The 27,962-nt window shown below is 30.4% G+C and overlaps 3 protein-coding genes and 1 long non-coding RNA gene across 5 annotated transcripts; 2 read left to right on the top strand and 2 right to left on the bottom strand.

The window, feature by feature from the left end:
* Positions 1-324: 324 nt before the first annotated feature.
* Positions 325-14,343, bottom strand: LOC101259575 (retrovirus-related Pol polyprotein from transposon RE1). Of its 2 annotated transcripts, none has more exons than XM_069288686.1 (4): positions 13,747-14,343; positions 11,717-13,615; positions 6,412-11,616; positions 325-6,288 (listed from the first exon to the last, which is right to left on the bottom strand). In XM_069288686.1, exons 3-4 carry the CDS (start codon positions 7,634-7,636, stop codon positions 3,128-3,130), a joined length of 4,386 nt encoding a protein of 1,461 aa, XP_069144787.1. In that variant the 5' UTR covers positions 7,637-11,616; positions 11,717-13,615; positions 13,747-14,343; the 3' UTR covers positions 325-3,127. The 2 variants fall into 2 exon arrangements, with proteins under 2 accessions (XP_069144787.1, XP_004247177.2); XM_004247129.5 differs by having other exon boundaries at positions 325-7,750; positions 8,919-11,616.
* Positions 558-1,106, top strand: LOC101260079 (FCS-Like Zinc finger 8). Its single transcript, XM_004247131.5, has one exon. The coding sequence runs from the start codon at positions 558-560 to the stop codon at positions 1,104-1,106; it is 549 nt and encodes a 182-aa protein (XP_004247179.2).
* Positions 12,772-13,422, bottom strand: LOC138337014 (uncharacterized). Its single transcript, XM_069289608.1, has one exon. The coding sequence runs from the start codon at positions 13,420-13,422 to the stop codon at positions 12,772-12,774; it is 651 nt and encodes a 216-aa protein (XP_069145709.1).
* Positions 14,344-23,719: 9,376 nt separating the features above from the next.
* On the top strand, positions 23,720-26,064 carry LOC104649264 (uncharacterized). Its single transcript, XR_743260.4, has 3 exons — positions 23,720-24,017; positions 24,147-24,204; positions 25,676-26,064. It is a non-coding gene; the product is annotated as an uncharacterized lncRNA (long non-coding RNA).
* Positions 26,065-27,962: the final 1,898 nt, after the last annotated feature.

The following is a 27,962-nucleotide window of genomic DNA, read 5'->3' as shown; positions in this document are numbered from 1 at the left end:
TTTCAATCATAAAATTAATAAACTTTAATATATTTTAATTTAAAACTAAGAAATTCAATAAGTTTCTTTAATTTAATTTGATGCCCCTTCGCTTTTCGTTTCAATTTTTTCATTGATAAGGACAAAACTTAGATGACCATTAAAATGCTAAAGGGAAAAGAAAATTATTTCGAAATTAATTAATTTGAAATAAATTATTTTATTATTTATATAAGATAATTTATCTTATCATTGAAAAAATAAATAGTAAAACAAATAACTTTAAAACTATTTACTATTTCTAATCAAACGAATAATAAAGCGATTTATTATATCTTATATCTCATATCGATGGAACAATTCGCAAAGATGCGTGAAAGAGCTTCTTCACTTCTTTCCTAAAAAGGGCAAATAGATCAAAGTCCCTACTCTATATCCTACTTCAAATTAATCATTGAACTCTCATCTTCTTCTTCTTCTTTTCACTCAATTATTATTATTATTAGCACTTTCACTATTATAATCTTTAGCTTATTCATCTTCAACTATTAAAAAAAATTGTTATATACCAAATGTTAATGGTGATGCTGAGGAACAATTCAAGAAGAGCAGTGAGCAGCAAACAGAGTCCTAATCCCATGGCTGACAAAAATTCATCTTCTTCTCCAAAATTCTTCAATGGTTTTTTAACCAGAACTTTATCTGATGTTTTTGACTCTGAAATTAGCCCAAAATCCATTCTTGATACCAAACAAATCTTCAATCTTGGTAACCCTTTTGGCTATGACAGAAACTCATCCTATAAAAAGGGTTCATCAACTTTAGAAGGTATTAAACTTGCTCTGCTAGACCCTATAGAGAATGAAGAGAACATTAACAAAATGGTTGTGTTTGGAACAGAGCTTAAGGATTTTGGTATAAAGACTAAGGATTCTAAATTGTTGGGAATTGGGAATGTTAAAGAAGATAAAGATTCATCAAAGGGTGGATTGAGTTTGAGGGAAATGGAGAGTTTGGAGGATTATACATGTGTGATTACTCATGGTCCTAATCCAAAAAAAACTCATATATTTGATAATTGTGTGGTTCAAAGTTGCTCTGTTTTGGAGAATTCGCCTGATCGTTAAGATTTGTTACCCATGTGAAGCTGATGTTGAATAAGCCCAAAACGAATGTGTATAATTTATCTAAGGTTTATAAAAATTTTATAATTTAAAATGTTTATGAAGTGTTTTTTTTTTTTGTCGACATTGAATTGCTGTGAAGTATTAGTCTATGCTTTGCAAGTTAACATATCAAAACGAATGTATTGGATAGATGTTCGAGCATTGAGAAAGAAGAAAGTCATGGGAAGATACCATCTGTGATTCATGAATCTTCAATCAAAAAATCATATCTAAGTTTCCCAGTTAATATTCTATCTTTAGACTTTTTCTAAATTATAGGTTTGTATATTTGTAATTTTTAATAGATTTATGTACACGATTTTAGGGTTTGTGTGAAAAATACTAGATTCATTTGTGTCACAACTCTACAACTGCCTCTCATTTGATTGTTGTTTTTATTTTAGTAGCAATCTAAATGATTAATTTTTTTAATTAGTTTGTTTTTATAGAAAAAAATAATTTTAATTATGTTTTTAATAATTTTTTAACTTTAGTTTTTTTATCTAACATATTTAAAACTATGATAATAAGAGACATTTCGATACATTTATGAATTAAAAGAGAGAAATAAAAATTAATGATTAATTAAAGAGAATTTTCCTTTTTACTTTGAATGATGATTTTTGGACTAGTAAGACTTTTCCATATTTATTTTTGGACTAGTAAGACTTTTCCATATTTATATTCGACTCAAGGAGATAAAAAGGATAAATATAATTTTAAATTATTATGAATGACATGTAGATAATATTTGTTATACTTTTGATATATAGGTGTTTTCGTCATTCAAAAAGTAAAATATATATATCATTTATAAAATAGGCATGCAAATGTCATAATTTTATTTATCGATTCGATATTAATTAAATATTAAATCAATAGATAAGATTACACTATGTGCCCTTATTTAATCTTTTGTTAGAGTAAAGGGTCTATGTGCTCTAGTTATTAGACAACAAAAATAATAATGTCTCAAAAAATATAACAAACAGTATATATATACTATTATAATAATTCAAGATATATTTATCCTTTTCCCTGTCTAAAAAAATATTGACTATAGGCTTGAACGAATTTAAATGGCGACTCTCTATTATTTTTGTTTCAATCACTCATTGCTTGTTGATTTTAGTAACGTTAACATATCTGGACGTGTTGTAATTATTACAGGATAAGACATGTTTACCCTCTAAACTTATTTAGAAAAAAATAGTTACACATTTTAATTTTGAGAATAACCTATGGCCTCTTAATATTGTTTTATATCTACGGATAAGTAATTAAAGTATAAATTAGTATATACTCATTTTATATCTTGAGGATTTAATCAAGTTATTGTGTAATCTATATATAAGGTGATATTTTAAATATGGTTTGGGTTAAACTACCAAATATCTTTTAATTAGTATATTTACTTTTAAAAATTAGAGAAGTTTTCAATGGAATATGGATCATCAAATTTTAATTACTATGAAGTAGGTGATATGCAAAGTTTTGAAACTAATTTGAAAAGTTATATTTGTGTATGCATATATACGAGAACACTAATCCATTATGCTTCGACTAATTTTATAATGAGATCATACTATAATTTGTAGTTTAATGACCTAAGATTCCTATTAATTTATGTCTCTTTTTTTTCTTTTTTTTTTGGATTGTTTCCTCTGATTTTCGCACATTTTTCTTTAAAGAGTAAAAAAAAATATATAAATTTTGACCTAACACTTATTAATATATATTTTTTAATTATATTGACATTAGAAAATTTATAGCTCATAGTGTGAAGATGTGGAAGATTTGTAATCAGCAACATGTACAATGTGAGAGAGGAAGAAAATATCTTTTCATTATTGTTAAGAAGAAGGAAGAATGAGTACACTGCACATGTATTTATACACACTACTAACTGTGCTAACTAACTCTAACTAACTATCTAACAAACTTAATTAATGATTTAACTAATCAACTAATCACCCAACTAACTAAGGCACACTAACACATTTATTGAGTTCCTTTACACTCCCCCTCAAGCTAGATGATATGAAAATATTTTTCATTCCTAGCTTGGATATCAAATAAGAATGTAACTGTCTACCAAGTCCTTTTGTAAACAAGTCAGCAGTCTGTTCTTCAGAGGGCAGATGAGCAGTGATAATAAGACCTGCTTGGATTTTTTCTCTTGTGAAATGACAATCGATGTCTATATGTTTAGTTCGTTCGTGAAAGACTGGATTAGCAGCAATTTGAAGAGCTGATTTACTATCTGAAAATAAGGTAATTGGAACCTTAATATCTACACCTAATTCTTTGAACAGGCTAGTCATCCATACCACTTCTACGACTGCAGATGCCATAGCCCTGTACTCAGCTTCTGCTGAACTACGAGGCACAGTAGCTTGTTTCTTCGACTTCCAGGAAATAGGTGAATTCCCATACTGCAATACATAGCCTGTAATAGACTTTCTGCTATTAACACAGGCTCCCCAATCAGCATCACAATATACCTTCATTAGATTATCACCACCAGATGACATTAATATCCCAAGACCTGGAGCATTCTTCACATATCTCACCAATCTCATGGCTGCCTCCATATGAGATTTTTTAGGAGAATGCATAAACTGACTTAGAGTTTGCACAGCAAATGCAATGTCTGGTCTTGTTGTTGTAAGATATAATAGTCTTCCAATAAGTTTTTGATAACTTGTATGGTCTGTTAGTCCTGGATCCTCATGTGATGATGGGACATATTGATCAAATTCAGTTGTCGTAAGTTTCTGATTTTGGTCCATGGGAGTTGTAACAGGTTTAGCTCCAGCAAGTCCCATATCTGCCACTAGCTCTAATGCATATTTTCTCTGATGCATCAATATTCCTGCTTCACTTCTAGCAAATTCAATTCCTAGAAAGTACTTCAACTCTCCCAAGTCCTTAATCTTGAAAGTTGTTTGTAGCACATCTTTAGTGTGTTGTATCATAAATCCATCATTGCCTGTCAGTAGTAAATCATCCACATATACTAGAATTATGACTATCTTCTCACCTTCTTTCTTTGTAAATAAAGAATAATCACCAGTACTTTGTTGAAAGCCAGCTGAAGTTAAAGCAGTAGAGAGCTTAATATTCCATTGTCTCGATGCTTGTTTCAATCCATATAAAGATTTTAGAAGTTTACACACTTGACCAGCCTTTCTTCTTGGCTTAGAAAAGCCTTCTGGGATGGTCATATACACTTCTTCATATAGATCTCCCTGCAGGAAGGCATTGTAAACATCCATCTGATATAACTTCCATCTTTTAATTGCTGCTATTGAGATTACAGCTCTCACTGTGGTCATCTTGACCACAGGTGAAAAGGTCTCTTGATAATCTAATCCCTCTTTTTGGTTGTACCCTTTAGCCACCAATCGTGCCTTAAATCTTTCAACAGTCCCATCTGCCTTGTATTTGATTTTGTACACCCATCGACATCCTATTGCCTTCTTTCCTTTAGGAAGCATAACTATTTCCCAAGTCTTATTGTCTTCTAGTGCTTGGATTTCAGCTTTCATAGCATTCACCCATCTATCATCAGTTGCAGCATGAGTGTAATTATGAGGTTCAGTGTCAGCTGAAAAATGTGAGAGGAAACTTTGATATCTTGGAGAAACACCAGTATAATCTATATTATCACCAATAGAATAAGTACAAGAACTAGATCCTGTCTTGATCACATAATCCTTGTGCCATATAGGAGGTTTGGAACCCCTTGTAGATTTCCTCACTTCACCAGTATCTACTGGAACTGCAACAGCTGAAGGTAATACTTCAATATGTTCATTAGGTACTACTACATTATCAGAGGGCAAGGCTTCAACATTGTCAGAAGGACATATGATCAGGTCATCATAAGAGAAATGATGATGATTCATATTGTGAGTGTGTGAATCTTCTTCACTGCCCTTAAATGGAAATATAGATTCCATGAACACCACATCTCTACTAACAAAGAAGGTCTTACTGTCTAGATCATATAGCTTGTATCCTTTTTGAAGAGCACTGTAACCAATCAACACAACTTTCACTGCTCTTGGACTGAACTTGTCCTTTTGAGTAAGATTTGTTGCAAAACATAAACACCCTATAACCCTTAGGTGTGTTAAAGATGGAGATTTGTTATACAACAACTCAAAAGATGACTTTCCACTCAATACAGTAGAGGGTATTCTATTCAACACATACACAGCTGATTCTATACATAATCCCCAAAAACCATTTGGCAAATTAGCTTGGAACTTTATAGCCCTTGCAGTTTCAAGAATATGTCTATGCTTCCTCTCAACAACACCATTCTGTTGTGGTGTGTAAGGACAAGAACTCTCATGCAGTATACCATAACTTTGTAGTAACTTGCTGCAATCATGACTAAAGAACTCACCATCATTATCTGACCTTATCCTTTGAACCTTCTTTCCAAACTGTGTTCCTACCTCAATCAAGAAGTTTTTAAGTAGCATGAAAACATCTGATTTGAGTCTCATCAAAAACACCCATGTCCATCTTGAATAATCATCAACAATGGTTAAGAAAAATCTCATTCCATCAAAAGTATTACATTTATATGGTCCCCAAACATCAACATGTAACAATTGAAATATAGCAGTAGATCTGCTTATACTTTGTGGAAAGGATAATCGAGATTGTCTAGCAAGTGGACATATTTCACAGTTACTCAAAGTAAAAGGTTTTGTCTTACTAATATCATGAAACATAGGTATCCTCTTAAGAACATTTAATGGGACATGACACATTCTTTGATGCCAAGTAAGTGTATCTACTTTTTTACTTGATGAAAAACACTTATCACCATCAGTTTGTTTATCTTCTATCAATGAATACAAAGTGTAGAGGCCATCCTCTTTCTTACCAGTCGCCCTCACCCTCCCAGATGAGAGATCCTGTAACACACAATAGGTTGGATAAAATGTAGCACAACAATTCAAGTCTCTTGTCATTTTTGAGACTGACATGAGATTGATCTTGAAAGTTGGCACACATAAAACATTAGTAAGAATATCACCTCCTCCCAAGTTGCAATTTCCAACATGTGAAACTCTTGCTGAGTCTCCTGTGGGTAATTGTACTTGCCCTCCATTTACTTGTCCTGCATATTCTAACAATCCTCCACTCATCAAATGTCTATGATCACCTATCATATGGTTAGTGGCACCAGTGTCTACTATCCACTTCACATGATTACTTTCATGAGAAAATAAATGGTTTGTACCTGTCAAATTCACACTGCTATTGGCAACACCATTTCTGCCAGCACAAGCATCTATATGACTAGATGATACAAATTGTTGTGGTAGCAGATGTGACTGATGTTGTACACAATAATGAGGATCATATCTAGACTGGACAGCATTGTGGCAACACTGAGGCATCATTTGTTGACTTGAGTGTTGCATCCTTTGAGAACCTGCAAAATTAGGATCAGCCAAACCAGTACTACTACCTGTCAAAGAACCAGCAACAGCCATATTAGCTTGTCTCTTCCCTTTATAATCAGTAGGATACCCAATGAGCTGAAAACATTTTTCCTTCATGTGTCCTGTTTTGTGACAATATTCACATTTCTTCAGTTTGTTGCATTCTCTTCTAGTATGTCCCTTCATATTACAATAATCACAGAAGATGTGTCCTCTTTTCTGTCTACTTGTGTCATCCCCCGTCTTAGAGTACATAGCTGTGGGTGTGGGATAATCCAGCATCATCTTACTAGTTCCTGCTACAATCCTTTGACATTCATCTTGATTCACCATTGCATACACTTGATTAACATTAGGAACTTGAGGCATCATCAGAATTTGACTTCTAGCTTGGCTATAACTGTCACTTAGACCCATCAAAAATTGCAAAACCCTGTGATATTGTAAATGTTCACTAAATTCTCTAGATTTAGGACAATCACATGAAGGTGGTAGCATGATTGAATCATACTCATCCCATAAATCCTTCAACTTAGAATAATAGACAGACACAGATGAAGTACCCTGAACTAGAGTGAAGATTTCTTTGTGCAATTGAAAAGTTCTTGAGCTGTTTATTTTATCAAATCTTTCTCTCAAATCCTCCCAGATCGAGTAACTGTTTGAACAAAACAAAACACCACTCAAGAGATCTTTACTTACATTGCACATGATCCACGAAACAACAATTGCGTTACATCGATCCCACAAACGAGCCAAATCTCCAGTGAACTGACTTCGATTTACTGATCCATCAATGAAACCGAGTTTATTTCTACCTAGTAAAGCAATCTTCATAGCTCTGCTCCACAAGTTATAGTTATCAGATCCACTTAACATAATCCCAACAGACAATGAACCAGGAGCATCGGAGGGATATAGAAACAGGGGATGATGATAATCGATAGATGGTGTGATAACAGTAACATTTGTAGAAGTATTCTCTGAAGCATTTTGTGCCAGATTTCCTAAATTCTCCATGAAATCAAGCAGCAAGAAGAAAAAGAAAAAAAAATCTACGAAAGAGATGGATAAAATTGCTTGAATTCCTCACTTCATGTGGAATAAATCCTCTCGATCTGCATTGTTAAGGCTCTGATACCATGTGAAGATGTTGAAGATTTGTAATCAGCAACATGTACAATGTGAGAGAGGAAGAAAATATCTTTTCATTATTGTTAAGAAGAAGGAAGAATGAGTACACTGCACATGTATTTATACACACTACTAACTGTGCTAACTAACTCTAACTAACTATCTAACAAAATTAATTAATGATTTAACTAATCAACTAATCACCCAACTAACTAAGGCACACTAACACATTTATTGAGTTCCTTTACACATAGTACTTTCTGGATAGATTTAGAATATATGAACTTTAAGTTTAGAATTAATTTAGTAAATAAATATTAATAAGTACTCTTTCTGTCTCATATTAGCTAATCACCTTATATTTGTTTCAAATTACTTGATCACTAATTAAATTAATTAGTATCATTATCGTACTTAATGTTCTCATAATTTCTCTTTGAAAGCTTAAACAAAATTAAAACTCCTAGAATTTATCTTTTCAAAGAATTTATTAAATATTTTATTACTCCTTTGTATTCTTGCTCTCATCCACTTTGGAGTACTTATACATTTTGTACGCCCTATGTCATCATAAATTATATTAATATTCACTAATAAGAAAAATAATAAATTAATCAAATTGATTATATAGTGTAAAATAAAAAATAATTTGTTACTGCGAGACAAAGGGAGTAATTTTTTTACTAGCTCTCTAGTTTGAGTAGTAGAGTAATATAAATTTTTTTATTTTGTTTAGATAGTTAAATTTTCAAACAATCATGAAATTATATTAAAAGGTAGAATTTAATAAGAGAAAACGCATTTATCTCTTATGTATAAATGAATTTCTTATATGGTGAATACAAACTAAAAATGTCATATAATTAATTAATAATATGCATTCAAATGAGTAAAATGATCGAAGAATAAATGTAGGGTGAATAGTTCTTTCCTACAAGAATAAAGGTGATATTCAAAATAATAACAATTACTTGAGTATCTAATTATTAAATCATCATACTATAAAATTTTGGGAGAAAGAGGTGAAATTATATTGAGGGTGAGGAGGGTTGTACTTGTATCCATTTTCGAGAACCATGTTGAATTTATATTGAGGCAATCGACTATAAAAGTAAACCATATTGTGAGAGACTAGTGAAAAAATATCGAATAAGGAATAAGAACTTACATATAGTGTTTATTGACCCATATAACAAAGTTCCGAGGGAAGTCCTCAAGAGATGTTTGAAGGCTAAAAATGTTACATTAAGGCGATTAAATGATGTATTGCAAAGATAAAACATGGGTTACAATTGTGTGAGGAAACTCGGACCACTTTTCAGTAGAGATGAGGTTGCACTAGGGAGTAACTCTTAGCTCGTTCTTATTGTTTTGGTGATGAATGAATTAATATGGTCTTTTCAAGATAACGTGTCTTGGTGTATGTTATTTGAGGATAGTGTATTATTGATTATTGAGATACGCAATAGAGTTAATGCTATATTATTGATTAATGAGATACCAATAGAGTTACTGTAGGGAGAAACTCTGCGATCTCAAGGGTTTGGATTAAGCAGGACCAAAACAAAGAATCAATTAGGGTGCAAATTCAGTGATTTGACATATAAGTGAGACTTTACATAAGATATATCCATACAAGATGTAGTTTCAAGTAACTTGGATCTATAATCAAAGGGAAAATGGGGGCATTGATAACGATATATTACACATCGAATTGATGTGGCGTGAATGAAGTGGAAACTTTCATTTTGGAGTATTGTGTGATAAAAACAAAATTACCACAAAAACTTAAAGATAAGATGGGAATGGCGAATATTAGGATAGAACGTCAGTAGATAATGGAGTGTTGTATTGCTTTTCTAGGGTTATGCATGTTAGTGTTTGTCGTTGCATTAGCCGTATTATTATTGTATTTCTCTCTTTTGATATCTATCATCATCTGTTGTTTATTGAGTTTTGACTGTCACACTATTCAATTCCGCTTGTTCCTTTGTCATAGGTTTTGCGCTACTTTCTATTTTAGTTGCTATTTTTCTTCCTCTTTGAACTTTGGCAAAATTTCTAAATTGGACACTACTTAGAATATTTCAATACTATTCTTCTTCGAATCATCATTTAGTGATTAGTTTGATCAAGTCACACATCTTTTTTTTCACTTAACTATATTATAAAAAAAAAAAAAAGTTGGTCCAATAAACCTGGTCAACAATGAGATTGAAGATTTTGGATAAGGTAGAAAAGAATACATGATATCTACTCTCCTATTAAAAAGAAGAAAGAAAAAATAGTTGGGTGGTAGATGATGTAAGACAATATCATTTTGTATTTTTCATCTTTTTGACGTGTCCATTATACTAATCCAATTTCTCTCACATCAAATCATGATGCTTCTTTTAACCCAAAAACCAAAATATTTAATTAATTAATTAACGTCATTTCAGATGTCAATTCGCCGAAAAAGATCCCGACCAGGTTTTAAAAAGTTAGCTAATTAATAGCTTTAGGATAAATATGGCATTACCAAGTTGATCATGCAAAATGCCTACTGTATATTTATGGGGTGACATGACAGCCTAGCTAAATGGAATTTGAATATTAACACAAGTTGTGTGTTCTAATTTATTCAAAAAATTATTAGTGTGGTTACAAAGAAAGGTCAGTTACTTGGAAACAACATTTAACAATATGCATAACAAATGCTATGGCTTATTCTTTTACAAGTCGTCACGATCGTTGTTGCTGTGAAGTTAGAATTTTTTTTATCTTTTAAGCATTTTTGATATTGTTTATATATGTTTCTTGATTTGTCGCTCTACTTTACTTTGTATTTGTGTTACTTTTGGTCATGTTTGTTGTTGTGAAGATCACTCTATTTAATTTTTAAATCGGAATATTAAATGACTAAAACTGATCGTCTTTTAATGTATGAATTATTGATAATGTAAACATTTAGAGAAATTAATAAGATAAAAACATTAATTGACAAAAATTAAAATGGAACAGTTATGCTTGCTAGTAATGGCGGAGACGTTTACAGTGATTGTGGTAAAAGTAGTAGTTATTATTAGTGGCTGGTTATGATGATTGGTGTTGTGGTGACTGTCATATTCGTAACGGTGCTCGACTGATTTTAGTAATTAATAGTGTTGATGGAGATTGCTTAAGAAGGTGTTGTGATTAATGTGCTTGTGATAGTTGGCAACAATGCTAATATGATGAAGAGAGTGACCATACTAGTGGTGGTTTATCAAAGAATGTGTTATGATAACGGAGTTTGTTCGATGTAGAAATTGACAGTGGCAATTGTAGTGGTTGACATTTTGGTAGTAGAAGAGACAACAGCTACAAAGATGGGAGGAGTTAGGGTGACAATTGTAATGAAGAGAGGTGGATGACCATTTGTGACAAAGATACTTGGTGGTACTAACAAGAGTATAATGAAGAAATGGATAGTGTCCAATGCTAATAGGTAGCAGTATGTCAGCCAGTAACAACCATTCAATGAGCTTCCAGGTGCTCATGCACTAGCTCTAACAGGCTGTTATGAACTATCTTCCCAAAATCAAAGATAACAATTTCAATTCAATTGAAAAAAACATAGCATAAACTACACCATGAAATGGTACAATCTGGGAAAGCAAATAACAAAAGCAACTACCACTGTCTATATTACCAAGTCTAACCTTGTAACCATAACATTCGCAAAGTAGACTTAACAGAACAAAGATCAAAACATAACTAGAAAACCATGGCATAGTACCAGTTTTGCAAGTAATACGACACAACGAAATGAGACAGAATGCTACCAACTAGAAAACATGGAGAACAGCCTCTTCAACAGTCTTCTTCAGACTCCAAACAAGGTCCTGTACACAATAAAACAGCAAACATAATTTACAAATAAGGACACACGGCAAGAGTAAGACTAAAAAAACAAGAAAGTCTCTTCATAAAAAAATGGCTTACCTTATCAACAGCCAGGTACGATCAACAATTTCCAGAGGCAAATGAAACTTTTAGCAGAGAAAGGAGAGGAACAAACACTAAGGAGAACTAGTAAGACTCATTGGAGGAATACTCAGTAGGCAACTTACCTAAGAGCAGGAGTAGAAAAGGATGTAACTAACTTTTACGTCCCACTTTACCAATTTTCATTCCAAAAAAACAGAAAATGGTGAAGGGGAAAACAACTTTAAGAAGAGGGAAGTATGAGTTAAATCCTATTCAAGGTTTAACGAAAATAAAAAAACAAGAACACAGAAGAAATGAATGCTGACCAGCCAATTCAGGCATCGAGTTTGTAAGGAGTAAGGGGTACCTAATACTCTATACAGTAGAGGATTGGATATTGAATTGCAAAGAAGGATCCTAAATTCGAGAGCAGAGGGCCAAGAATCTGGTCAGTGTATAAAAAAAAGTCTGAAAGATAGCTATCCACCTAATCTAATCAGAGCTCTAGTATATGTACAATATGTTTGACAAACACACAAGCTAACTGACTATGTAGAGAGAAAAAAGGAAAACAACCTATTAAAAAGAGTATAATCAAGAACTGAGAACTGAACATCACAGGTAATGTGATGATCTGGAAGAGCATCAAAGATCATTGAGCAACCAATCCTGCGGACTCGGCAAAGATCTGCCATTATAACAAATACTGCAATAGTTTCTTCTGTCCATTGACCTCCACTACAACATAACTCCATGTTGTTGTACCACTACTAAATTTAACCACGTCTGCACATTTAACCACGTCTGCACATAAAACTAATCAACTTCAAATCTACCTGGAAATGTTGATCTACCCACCATTGATTCATAACCTTAACCAACACATTGTCACAACTATTGTAGCCCTTCCACCATCGAAACAAAGCTGCTCACCACCACAACAAAACCTAACCAACTGTCACCAATCAAACTAAAGACTGATTTATTAACCTATACACAATCTACTAAAGATACTTGCAAACTAGGTAACTGCCTTATTCATTCTTTACCAGCCCCTCACCAAACATCCCTCAATCCATAATTTCAAGATTGAGAATGCGTCGGAGAGTCTGTGTTGCAGAGTCAGTACTGTCAGATAAAACTCCTGGAGATGGGCTGCGCTCCCGGGTCGGGGATGCAGGTGCAGATTTAGCAAAGGGAGGCAAATCAATGCCAAAGGGTGAAGTAGTAGGCAGGTCAAGGGAAACTGTCCTTTTAGGCTTAACAGAAAATTTGGGGATGGGCAAAGAGCTAGGTGGAGGTGAGTTTGAGTAAGCTGGACCAGCCCAAAGTTCAGAATAAGCAAACTCATCATTCAAAGACCCCTCCTTTCTCGAATCACCACCCCCTTTGATGTCAATAGGTATTGAAACTGCACTACTATGGACTGATTTTTTCGACTTCTTTTGACCTTCAGAGTGAGATTTACCCTGGATAGATGATGGGGGTGAAGGTGTTTTGGAACGAAACGAGGATGAATAACCCTTTTTAGTGACTGGTGTAGAATAGGCCTTTAACGGGGTAGGAAGTATACCGGCACTTGATTCAAAATTCCGGCAATTTATCTCTTTGAACCCTACAGAAGGAGGTGACCCAAAGGATCCAAATCGAATAGGAGCTTGACCCCTAGTTCTATCATAGTAGTGATTCTTATGCTGAGAAACAACAACAAGTGTCTCCATTTCTAAATTAAACAATAACTGATTCAACTCCCAAAAAAACTGAAGATCTATCAATCAAGTACAAAAAGAATCAAATCGCAGATCTTATCTTCTCCAAAACCACATCAAACAACAGTTCAGTAAATCCAAACAATCCTCCCTTGAACATACACTTATCAACGATTACCACTTCCACTCTTCAGTTTCTTCAGATCTATCAGTACAAAACAACAAAAATCGAAAAAACTAATAAGCCATCACAAAAAATACAATCAACCCATAAACTAAAACCAAAAACCCATGATGAAATTCAGTAATCAACAAAACTAAAAACACAAGATTTACCTGATAAATCCCAGAAAATTGAAGAACCAGATTCTTCCCAGTGCAATTTTGTTAGAGATCTTAAAACCCTAATCTTCTATATTTACTCTTTATAATTGGTCAGTAGTACTAAATTTGGTATTGGGAGCTTGTGCTGCTCTTCGTTTATCACAACTCCATTGGAACTTCAGCCACTGATCTTTTTGAAACGTTAATAGAATCTGCGGATTCCAAATACCCATTAGCCCTATTTAAATTTACTTCACACGTCCGGTCTTACTATTACAGAATTACCCTCCGAGAATGAGTTAAATAACGAAATGCCATTACCTTTATATATATTCCAATTTAATCGCTATAAAATAATTGGTAGTTCAACTATTCATTTCATGATTGAATTAGTTCACCAACTTTAAATTATTTTTAATTATTATAATTAATCATGTCTCCGGACAATTGTGTGCACCATAACTATTTTGTTTAATATAGCATAATTATAGAATAATTGTCTATTAAATTATAATTTTACGAATTGTTAGCATCAACTTGATATTTTATTGATTAAATGTATCTCATAATAAATTATTTACAAAAATATTAAATGGAAATACTTTTGTTACTTTTTACAACTCTTTTTAATATCATTTATGATGCATTTAAGGCTTAAAATGGAAAAAATAATTAAAACATTTGACCATTTGAAGCACAAAGATATTGAGTGCAATTATATTCATAGTTCAACGTATTCACATAATAAGTGTACTTTTGATCTTTCAATGTAATTTATTGTTTTATTGTGTTCATACAATGCACCTTTGATATATTAATGAAATTCACTACAATGTGTTCATACAATGCACGTTTGATCCCTCAATATAATCATATTTTTTATTAGTAAGGGCGTAGCCATCTTAGTCGAAAGGTGTTTCGGTATATATTTTAGTTAGAAAATTATATAATATACATATGTAAAGTGTTAGTTAATATGATGTATATTTAAATTTATACACTCTTAACATAACTAAGAGAAAAATTTATATATTCTTCGTCAAGTTTCTAGCTCCGCTAATGAAAAATACATAGTACATATAAGTAATACTAAATGAGAAGATTGATATATATGGAATGCACCTTTGATCCCTCATTTCAAATGGTTTGGTCATATTGCGTATCAATCTACAAATGCACGAAATTTGCAAAACTATGGTGTAAAAAGATGGGGCAGGTTATAATCCGAATTTTATAGGTTTATAACGAATTGAAATTTTTTTCAAAAATTATTATCTAAGAAATTGTGTTATTTTTACTGTTGGATCGCAAGACATTTTTGTTAGTGAATTTTTAACAATTTTTTTTTATATTTAATAGATTTCTAAATATATGTATAATGTACATGTAAAATATATTAGATCTCGATATCTCTCCTATTATCTTAGAAAAACTACACAATAGAAAAAAGTAATTAATATCGAGAATATCTTCTATTTATCGATATTATTGTGTTATACATACATAGTATTTTTGAATATTCATTACACAATTTAGTGAATAAGATTTTAATTGGATAAAATTGCAATCAAATAAGTTTGTAGTAAGCTAAGGGATAGGCTTGCATATATATATATTTTTTGATTTATTAACTTATAATTTTTATTTTCATAACATAGTATTAATATGAATCTCGACCATTTTAAGCAAATAAAAATAAGACATCAAATCAAGATTGTGCCAAGATAATGGTATTCCCCTATCATCACCTTGATGATGCTATTTTTTTTTTTAAAAATCCCGTCTTTCTGATCTCTTGGTGACTTAAATTCACAATTTTAGGATTAAAATGAAAGAGTTATTATTGCTTGAGCAATTATATTTCATCCTTTGACGTCATAAAAAAAATATATATCTCACCATTAAAATATTTCTTGTGATGTGGAATAACTTGAGATATAGATATAACCACATGAAGGTGATCATAAATCTTTTCATATTTAAAACTATTGTATAATTAACATTATGCAGAGAAAATATCATTGACCGTGATGTGCTAAAAAACACATTCTCATTTTTTTTCCTCAAGTATGCTCATACAATAACAATATTGAGAAATAGAGTTTAAAATATCATGAATTATTTTCATAACTTTTAATTATTGAACAATATAATGATCTATCAACGAAGAATCTTAAAATCTACTTGCTGATTTTGTTTTATTTTATGATATGAATAAGATAAATTTCTATCAAATCAAATGAGATAAGTCTTTTTTATCAATCTAAGCATGAAAAATATTATGATTCTGATCATGATAATTATTGTGATAGGCAAAGAAATTCTAAATGTATTAGTCTGCTTGCACCAAATAATATTCTTCAACACCAACAATGTACAAACATATTTTCTTAAGTAGCTTTGTTCTTTTAGTGAACAAATAATGTTTTCTCAAATGAAAACAACACAACTAGTTAAATTTTTAACAAATAACTTAAATAACTTTTTTTAAAAAAATTTAATAATATATTTGAGTCTTTTTCTTTTATTGATGGGAGACAAGTTGAGCTACCAGGAGCCCGTTATGCGGGGGGTTGACAATGACAAGGCAAGAGGAAGAAATGAGTTGTGGAGAGAGGGTATATTTGTCGGTTGATTAGGGAAAAGTAGGTGGAGTCTTGCTTTGTAAATTGGGCTTCTTTTCTTTCATGCTTTAAAAAGTTTATTATGCCAACTAATTTGACACAAAGGAACTTCACTTTAACTTTAATCAAATACCTAAATACTCCTTTAATTTCATCCAAACACACAATTTTTTAAGACAATATTTAATCCTTAGATTAGTTATGAAGTAATTATTTTGAGTTTTTTCATTGTTTGATTTATTATGTTGAAAATAACATGTAAGCTTTCAAGAAGAATTTATTTGTTTATAAAAACATCTTTACCTTACTTAGTAAATATAAAAGTTTGTGAAATCTTAACGTATTTTCATGTTGATATTATGTACTAAGGCTCGTTTGTATTGAATATGTTGTTGTTGTTATACGAGTTGTTTGCGATGGGTATGTTGTTGTTGTTAAGGATCGTTTGGCTAGGAACAAGTTATTCATGAATTAATGTTATATATTAAAAGTAATTTACAAAGTATGATCTAATTTATTCTTTTTGTTTGATATCAAAATTTTATAGATCATATCAGAGTTATTTTTGTGTATCTTGTATCTTATATTGTGTGCATCAATCAGTTTGGTTCGGTCTTATGTATTATCGGTTTGGTTTGTTGATTTCCGATTTTTAAATATGTTAATCCAAAAACAAATTAATAAGATATTTTTTATCGATTTTTTGTCGTTATTGGTTCGATTTTTCGTTTAACCAGTAAAAAGATATCCTTAAAATACTATATGACTTCTCACTTTTCAAAATGCTTTGATATAGTGAAACAAGAAGATAATGGAAAATTGCATCAATAAGACAAAACATAGTTCAAAAGTTATAATTATAGATGATTTTTCAATAGACATATGTCATGGCTAACCACATCATCATTCCACTTAGGCGCCACGTGACATAAAATTGTCTATGTGAAAGGCTTACCTTAGAAGAAAAACAGCTTTGGTGAAATATTCCAGAGAAGCATAGAAATTTCTCATGAAAGCTTATAAAATTACATAGAAAGTCATTGAAATATTTTAGAATCATAGAAAATTCAAAAAATGGACTAACTTGTAAAGGAGGAGGGTGTCACATTGGGGGAGCACCCCCTAGACGTAATCGGCGTTATCGTCCTCTTTGAGGACTAAGACTAGCCTCTTAGCTTACATCATTATATTCATAGGTCAAAATTAGCGAAAATTAAAACTTTTTATTACTTATACATGGAGGTTTACATAGACCTCTACATACAAATAATATAGTTATATCGAGTATATACATAGACCCTTCGTATATGAAGGTTACTTAGTCTTCTACTTTTATTGCATATAGATATATAAAATATAACATAGTCTCAAATAGTCGTCTCATCTCATAACCATCTAATAAGAGTATAACAATTTGGGCTTAGCCCATACACCAATACAATAAGACCACATATAGGTCATACAATGTTTGATATCCAAATGAAAAGGAAAGAACATAAGAGTCTTGAACTAAAACAACATCAAAGGCTTGATACTGGCATTACCCTCGGAAAGTGAGGACCTACCAACTTGGATGGTTAAGAATTTCAAGTTTTTCTTCAAAGTCGTCTCCAAAAGCCCTTCAACGACTGGAACCTAAAATGTTGGGGAAAAGGAAGAAATGGGAAAGTACACCACTTGTACTAAGTATGAGACCATTTGCACATAAAGTATCAAACCATACTAAAAAGGGACATTTAATTAAGTATGCAATTTACTTTGAAAACATTTATGCACATTCAACAAGACCATGCCAATAAATAAGACATATTCCTTAAGTCATAGGCATGTACATCACAAGACCAACAATATCAAGCATAGTCAAGACAGTGAACATATCAACATTGTTACATGTATAGTCAAAACTACTTTATCATCAAGTTATAACTTCAACAAGCATGAACAAGAGTACATTTCAACATAATCAAAGCAAGACCATTACTCATGACCCTCTTTAAGTCCACTTGTGTAATAACTAAGCAAAGCCCCGTAACCTTACTTAATCAAGTAAACCTATCAAGAACCATAACCAATGTCCAACCTCACATAACACAACCTTAAGATTGCTTAATATCATACTTTAGCATTATAGACCAAATACATGTTCATAAGAGTAATTAACATCATATAGTGCCATTAACATGTAAGATCATCATATACATATCATTTGCCTTTATAAGCATATATACATAAGAACATCCTCTTAAAACTTCTCTTAAGGCTAACTAGTGCAATGTATAGGTAGAGTCTCATACCCCTACCAAGACTAAGTTAAACCTCTTAGGTCATCTTAGTTAGAGTTCATTCCTTTAGTTCATTTTACTTTTTAAGAACATCTTGCCTTAATCGACATAGACCACATGAGCTTGGGTGGAAGTCGGTGCCATGAAACCCTACACCAAAAGAAGGCGGACTACTTGCCAAGGTAGTACCAAAACATGAACATAGCAACTACATGGATCCACTAGCTAGTATTCTTATGGGGGCAACATAGTTCAAGAATTAGGAGATATAGTTGGGATCCTCTTCATGCTACATGCATTATGATCTCCAATCTCAAGAGTACAATAGTGATCCTACCTTCCCTATGTGAGAACGGACACTCTTCACTATAGTTAACTCGGTGCTAAGCTAGAGTGTCTTTTGAAATGTCTTTAATACCTTTACTAATTATCATAGCTTAGTGTAGGTCATAGGGTCTAATCCCTTGTATAGACATCATCATCATAGCCCAATAAGAATTGCATGAGTATTGCCCTTTCATTACAATTCATATAGGTGAAGTTAGCATAATAACATTTTCATATCATGATAAGACACATTGATAAATCATCACCATCTTTAATATATTTACATCTTAGCCAACACCTCACAATTCACAGTCAAGACATTTCAATTCAACATCATACCAACCCTATCAATCCTAATACAAGACATACTTCAATACAACATCATCACTAAACCACAAGTAGTCATAATTGAAGTAAAGAGTTGAGATCATAAGACTTACCAAGTCTTCTTCATAATTCATCATCAAGGTCCTACCATAAACCCTTATCTCAACCCAACAAGGGTATAGTATCATCACATATCCCTAACCAACATGATAATAAATCCAATCGAATTACTACATCATAATTCATTACTAGTTCATAGTTTAAGACAATAGACTTAGGTCAAATCCATAATACAATTCATAACCTATATCAATTACTCAAGAACTAGCATGATAGGACTCAAATTCATCTTAATATATTCATAATTGATACAATAACACCATATAGTAGTAATTCAACCAATAACCAATTTAATTGAACCAACATTATACAATTCATATCAAGATCACAACCTAGGGTTAATGGGAATTCTACAAACTAGACCAATTCATCAAGATATAAAATAATTGAGTTAAAATACATATTAATCTATTCCTGATATCTAAAAGGAATCATAAACAAATCAATTCACAACATCAATTTCGTATTAGATGAAAACCCACTTGAAAACCCCAACTTTTGAAATCAATTTGATGGAACCCTTTGAGGAAAGAGGACTCAAAGGTTAAAGGAATCACACACCTTACTAATTGATAAAGATTGATGGACAAACTTGACCCTTTGAATCCCTTGAACCCACCTCTAGCTTGGTCTTCGATGAAGTTTCTTTGGGAGGGAGAAGGAAGAGAGTTTTGTGTTTGGGAAATTATGAGAGCTTAGGTTAGTCTAATTTGCTTAGGGCTTTGTATAGGTGGTTAACTAACTTAATTAGACCTCCCCTAACCCCTAATTAACCTCCTAACTAAGACAACTAATTAAATGACTTAATTCAAAACGTGCAGCAAAACAGCCCCCTCACAGACGAGACCTCGACCGGCGGTTCGTCTGTGAGACGACGGCCACAAGACCCTTCATCCTATTGGTCCATCGTTTTGCTTAAAGACCATGCAAAATGACTCTTCCAAGATTTTGGCTAAGTGACCATCGACGCCCCGTCAATGGCATTCGTCTGCGCACACTGCCTTGGGCAATTCTTTGACCCCTAAATGCAAGGGTCCTCCTCAAAAACCCTTGATTGGTCTTTGGGGAGTCGTGCCCAGACGTTTCGACTATGAACTAACTCTAATACGTGTTATACACCCTTTCATTATTTTTCATCATTTTCCGACTCCTAAAAGCTAGTCAAATAGGGTAAGGCACACTAGCACCTCATTCAACTAGTTTTCGTACGTGATGGACGTTCTTGGACGTTTTGATTTCTAGACTTCCTAGATGACCTATATTCATTAAAATAGACTTTAAAACAGTGTCTAAACCTTAAGACACTTATGTTAAGCTCTAGAAAACTTCTTAGATTTTCGAAGTGTTACAGAGTAACTTGTGTAATAATTTTTATTTGCACTTGAATCCCTGTGATTATAGTATAAATAGAGAGACTCTCGTTTGTAAAGGTAATAAAGCAAGAACCAATCAAGTGTAAAACATTCTCCATGCAATACAAAATGCCTTGTTTAAAGCTCTCTTTGTCTAATTTCTTGAATATCTTAGCGATCTAAGTTTCAAATAACTTATTTGATCTAAGCGATCTAAGCTTCAAAGAGCTTATTTAAACTTACGATATTGTAAGCAAACCATATAAAGATTATCAAGTATCACACGAAACCTTAGTGGCCGCAGAGGCGGAGCCAAGATTTTCAATAAAGGGGTTCAAAATCTGTAGAAATAGATACATGAAGTAGCCGAAGGGGGTTCGACATTTATTATATATACATATAAAATTATATTAACCATGTATAAATAGTATAATTTTTCATCGAATTGTAAAGTAACTCCGTCCTTGTTAGTGGGTTACTTGTTCTTTTGAAGTGTACCTATATTTAGCTAATTACAATTTTTGGTATACGTTGTTCATATTGTATTCAACTTTTAAAAGACTCTCAAAAAGTAATTAAAGAAAGAGTTGAAATAAATCAAAATAACTAATTTCTTCCATCTAAATTTAAATTTATGTGATATATATGAAATTTGTACATGAGCATTTTTAAAAATAAATTTTATATATTTGTAAATTGTGTGAAAAGTATTATAAGTCATCATAATTGTCAATTCAAAATATTTAAAAGATAAATTAAAAATTCACGATCAAATATAAATTTATTTAAATCTCAAAATTTGAAATATGTCCCATAAATAGAGAAAGAAAGTATAACATTTTTTCATTTTATATTATTTTCTTGTTCATTTTGATTATGTTCCTTTTTCTTTAGTTCCCCCTCTTTCCCCTGAGACGAATTTTTTTCTAAAAGGTGAAAAAAAGTGAATTTTAGTTTGTCTTTGTTTTTGTTAGTGACTTGTTTAAATGATTGATGTATAAATTATAATATATTGTTGTATAATATATGTTAGATAATTATACTATTTAAATATATTATATTTTGTTTCATCAGTATATAAATTATAATACCATTCATCAACAATCTAAATAATTTATACTATTATTAATAAAAAAAAGCAAGATACAAAAGAATTGTATAAGAAAAGGCAAGTAAGTGATAAAATAAGTTAAAATATAATAAGACCAAAATGTGAAACAAGAAAAAGATTTGACACAATTTATCATATTGCTTAGAGCTTACTTAAAGAAAAGAAAATGCTTCACATATTTTCTTTCATACTTAAAATTCGAAACAAAAACTTGTAATCATCGATGACATGTTCTTTTATATATATATATATATATCCTTCAAGAAATAGGATGAAATTTTCCACCCATTAAAAAAAGAATTTAGAATCAGTCTTTGTTTTGTTTCCTCTCAAAGACTTTGTCTATTTATTTCCTTTGATTTTTTTTATAAGAGAATTTTATCTGATATTTATATTGAAGTCTAATTAATTTAAATTTACGTATCATAAAATTTATTTTTTGATAAAATATTTTTAACAAGATTTTTTTTATATCTAAAGCTAATATTTGATTAAATATAATGGAATTCAACTATTTCATTGCAACTCGGATTTATTGGTAATGTTTTTCATTTCTCTTTCAAATAACTTTGTGGCCGAAAGGGAGAATTCCCTAACACATGGTCATGCCAAATGCCTATTATCAAACTTTTTCCTAAAAGTCTCCATCAAATCTTATCTTGTATTGTTGACAAGCCCACTATCTTTTCATTTTCTTTAATTACTCTTTTAAGTATTTTTTCACCCTCAATTAATAATCAGAAGTTTCGAGTTGAGCTTTTAAATTTTTTTTAATTAATATCATTTAAATTTTGATCTTACATGTAAAAAACAAATTCTTGGAAAAATAGCCTCTAGGACAAAAATTGAAAGCACACCAACTCTCTTATGATTGTCAAGATAAATCATGATAACTGGCAAAAAATTTCAAAATGTTATGTTCATTGTTAAGCATATTTAGTCTTATATTGATGGCTAATAAGATGTGTGGACTCCTTATAAGGTTTTTATAATTATTTTTTATCTGAGTTAGCTTTTGATATGTGAGTCAATTTCTTGAATTTAATTTAACAACATTTCTATTATGGAATCATAAATTATTTTTTCTTATATTTATATTTATAAATTAAAAATTATTCAGTCTCGTAAGTTATTAATTAATATTTAGTACTTTCGGAGTTGTTGCTCGTTGTCAAGAATGATTCTTTGAATTATTCATGATAACACACAATCTTGAATAAATCCATTATTTTATATAGTGCTTAATACATAATTCTTTTTTAAAATTATTTTTTACAATTCTCTTTGTTAGCAACATAGTAGACATGATAATTAGTGATAACATGTCTCTCTTTTTTTCTTTCCCTTTTTTCCCGTTAAAAGGAACTGAAAAAAGCAACTTTAATTATCCTTACTATTTTTTGGGAAAATGATAAAGTAAGCACTTGACTTTATGAGGAAAATGTGTGTCTTATTGTAGAGTAGTGTCTCTTCATCTTTGTTTTATATTCTTCATTACTATTTTTGGATTCAAGTCCAACAAAATTCACATGTTTTGTCTACTTGGGGATATTATATTAAAAACCCTTCTTAAATTATGTATACTTTAATAATTTCATATCAAAATTAGAGTTCGAAGTTAAAAGGGTAAAAAAATTTCAAAAAAATATATTAATATATTTTTTAACCAAAAGGACAAATTGCTCCTGACAAAATTAACGTGTTAATGTGTTTTAAAAAATATAAAAATCACTGTTGTGTCAGCGATTTCTTCAAAAAAAAAGAAATTCCTTAAAATCGCTGCTATGAAAACGATTTGTCAAAAAAAAATTTATAGAGCAGCCCTGCTTCTATTATTGGCTTGCTGCAAAGAGAAGAAGATCAAATTTTTTTAAGGGCAGCGATTTCCATTTAACTTTTTTTTTTTGAAAAACGTTATACGCGAAGCGATATTAAAAAATAATTTGATATACGCGCAGCCCTAGATCTTTCATTTTAAATTCTTATTTCAATTTCTTTTCGTTTCTTCAATTGCTTCGAGCTTCTCTTGTAACGAGCATGTCATCGGTATAGATAACCATAATAACTATTCAAGTTGATGCTTTCTCAATAAACAATTAATGATCAAATTCACTCTGTTTGAACTATATGATAATTTCAGGTAAATCTCAATACACAAGTTATCTCGTAGAAAATAATTACTCATTTATTTGATGTATATATATGCTACTTATTTGTATTTTACCTTATAGATCTATTAACAATCTATTGATATTTTCCCTTCTTGCAGAGATACAAATTTATAACTTATGTTGATCACCGTAAAAATTTAGTTCAAAATCTACCAGGTATTGCGTATCTTTATTTTTTCGGAACTTATACTTAAAGAGAGAGAAAAAAAGAAATTTTAAAACTCATAAGTTATGTCGTTAGAGATATGAGTTACACATACTATTTTTTATCTGGTGAATTAAATACTATACAATCTATGACGGTGAATTACTTAATTCCTACAAAAATTTTGTCGTGCAAAAATTTTTTAAACTTATGTTGAGTAAAATTAGGTTATAATTAAAAATACTTTGACCCACAATTTTTGCAAATGACAAAAATCACATACTTTTATGATAAATTACCATTTGTCTCTTATAAGTTTATAATTACAGAAATCTCTCAAACTGATATAATAATATAAGCCTGATACATTATTCTGATTCACAAGATACATTAATCATTAAATAAGATACATTAAATTTTAAACATGATACACTAATCTGATGTACATTTTATACATGATACACTAATCTGATGCGCAAAATGAATTAATCTGATGCGCAAAATACATTAATTTGATGCGTTGATACATTAATTAGATGCATGAAAATAAAGAATTTTAGGAATTTATAAAACTAATATGAAATAATGGTAATAAGAAAACTTAAATGTGATATTTCTGTCATTTTTTTATTTATTATTAAATGAAGAATAGAAAAATAATTTAAAGGCCACCCCAGAATAAAGGCCATCCATGCAAAATCTTGATCTTAAAAGCCCATTGGAAACAGAGAGAGGGCAATGAGATGAGAGTCGCTTATTTATAGGCCCATCATATTTGGGCTTTAGTTGGATTCCTAATTTGGGAAATTTTTTGATTTAGCACCAAACTTGAATGTGTAAATTAGGTATATAACATATTATGTAGTCATATTCTCAAGTTATGGCATAAGAGTTTGATTTTCATTCTATAACATTTAATATATCAACTTATAGCATTTCTTTAAATTAAAATATTGTAAATATTTATTCTAAATAGGACGAAAAATAAAATTAAAAAATGAATAATTAAAATTGAATAATTTCCTTGAATGTAGTTACTGTTATTAACTGATAACAAAATGTACACCTTTTAAGGGATTTTAAAATATATTAATTATAGATATCCGTTTTAATGGTAATTATTTTTGATTTTTTATCCTTAAAAAATTGTATTCTGTTATCTTTCTTTCCATAAACGTGTATCATTTTTTTTTCCAGAAATTGAACTATATTCATATATTCGAATTCTGTCATATTTTATCGTTTTTTTTTTGGAAAAACAACTAAAATTGAAGGTTGAAAAAGTTTAGATTTGATTTGATGGAGAAAATTGTGTCAATTTTAATTAAACATGGTGGCAAATGGAATTCATCAAGTTAGTTTTTTTTAATATTTTATTAATGTGTCGTATTTTTTCCATGTTATATTGCATATGTTAAATTGCATGTTGTATTGCATATGTTAAATTCCCATGTTATATTGCATATGTTCTGCTTTTTATAGCCTCAAGAATTTCAAAGATGCTTATGCCATTCCTGTCGAGCGTACATGGGATATACCAAGTTATATTTCATATCCTAAATTGATGCCGCCTGGTCCAAAAAGAGCAGCAGAAAGACCCAAACTTGAACGGAGGAAGGGGTTCGCAGATGTGAAATTCAAGAAGACAAAAAGCACATGCAGTAGATGCCATTAGGTTGGACACAATAGGAAGACTTGTTCAAATTATCCCGTACAAAAACAATGATGTCGTAATGTTAAATCTGTGTTTTTGAGGCATTACATTGTTATAAAATGTTTTTTTATTGAATAATATTACTTTTCATATAAATGACATACATTGTATATACAACTGTTCATATATTGACATATGTTAACAATAATAATTCATATAACATTTATTCAGTTATTGCATTCATAATGGGGACTACATACAAAATTTATACATTTATACAAATTCAATACTTGCATATAAAAAATAATGTATGTTTATGTTATACATATTAAATTATAATATGTTATAATTCATACAGTTTTCATACATTATTCATACCAGTAATATACATACAATTTGTTTCTGTTTGTATTGTGAAAAATATATTTTATAATTTGTCATAATTCATACAGTATTCATACCAGTAATATAATTAATATTTGTTTCTGTTTGTATTTGAAAGTGTATAGTATTCATGCAAAACAAATTTATGGAATAATTTAACATTACTATGTACTATATATCAAATTTTAATATGTCATTCATAATTCATATGATTTTCATACATGATTCATACAATGTTCATATATGTTAAAGTGAGACACATTTAGTAATAATCAGTAATAATTTATATAAAACCATTAGTAGTCATAATAAAAATACAAACAGAAACAAATTGTATGTATATTACTGGTATGAATAATGTATGCAAGATGGTGATACACATTTATTAATGTATAATTGTATGATATAATTCATACAGTATTCATACAATATTCATCCCAGTAATATAATTAATATCCCTTTCTGTTTGTATTTGAAAGTGTATAGTATTCATTTAAAACAAATTTATGGAATAATTTAACATTACTATGTACTATATATCAAATTTTAATATGACATTCATAATTCATATGATTTTCATACATGATTCATACAGTATTCATATATGTTAAAGTGAGACACATTTAGTAATAATCAGTAATAATTTATATAAAACCATCAGAGTAGTCATAATAAAAAAAACTGGAAAAATACATAAATTGTTCATAAGTTAAAAAAAACAAGTCATTCAAATAAATGTACATTGTGCCATGAAGATTTCTACTTCCTGATACGAAATTTTGGAGTAGGACAATTGGTGGTGTCCATAACTTGTTCTTTATGAGTTCGAGGTTCACCCTTTTTGCTAGCAACTGTTCCTGTAACTTCACTTTCACTGATTGCGCCTTCATCATTCTTTGATTTTCCATAATTCCAAAGTCATCCCTAACATTTTCATTCCCCATTATAAATAAGTGTCTTAACAATTGACATTGAATTTTAATGTAATGCAAATTATAAAAAAATCCAAAAGGTGTTTCATCTAGAAATTGTTGAAACTTATCTTGACCTAAAAAGGTCAACAAATCCGCAAACACATTCATGTTAATACATGAAGACAAATGTGTTTGTGTCTTCTTCTCCTAAAAAATTGTAATAATTAAATACATTAATCATACACATATTCATACACATGTAATACAAAACTAATATAGTGAATCATACACAATTCAAACAAACTTACAACATAATATTGAAAAATACATAATTCATACACATAGTATACAAAACATAATGCAGTAAATCATACACAATTCAAACAAACTTACAACATAATATTGAAAAATACATAATTCATACACATAGTATACAAAACATAATACAATATAATCATACACATTTCAAACAAACTTACAACATTCTTTCATACACAATATATTCAACACCAAAATATACAAATCAAAACATAAAGTATAACTAATTATGGATATTACTATTCAACAGTATCAAAAAACTTGATACAAAAAAATTTATACACAATTCATACACATTTTATATATACCGTGAATCATACAGTGAATCATACAAAATTCATACAGTGAATCATACACAATTCATACAGTTAATCATACACAATTCATACAGTGAATCATACATAAAAAATACATGTTTCAGCAATTGATATTGTAATATGAAGAGATCTGTAATTTCATACAATGAATCATACACAATTCATACATTATTTATTTACAC

The sequence above is a fragment of the Solanum lycopersicum genome, chromosome 9, assembly GCF_036512215.1.
Source record: "Solanum lycopersicum chromosome 9, SLM_r2.1".
Taxonomy (NCBI): Eukaryota; Viridiplantae; Streptophyta; class Magnoliopsida; order Solanales; family Solanaceae; genus Solanum; species Solanum lycopersicum.
This window is presented reverse-complemented; position numbering and strand designations above follow the sequence as displayed.

Excerpts from the sequence above, each read along its gene's own strand:
- LOC101260079 (XM_004247131.5), top strand. The coding sequence starts at position 558 with ATGGTGATGCTGAGGAACAATTCAAGAAGAGCAGTGAGCAGCAAACAG.
- LOC101259575 (XM_004247129.5), bottom strand. The coding sequence starts at position 7,636 with ATGGAGAATTTAGGAAATCTGGCACAAAATGCTTCAGAGAATACTTCT.
- LOC138337014 (XM_069289608.1), bottom strand. The coding sequence starts at position 13,422 with ATGGAGACACTTGTTGTTGTTTCTCAGCATAAGAATCACTACTATGAT.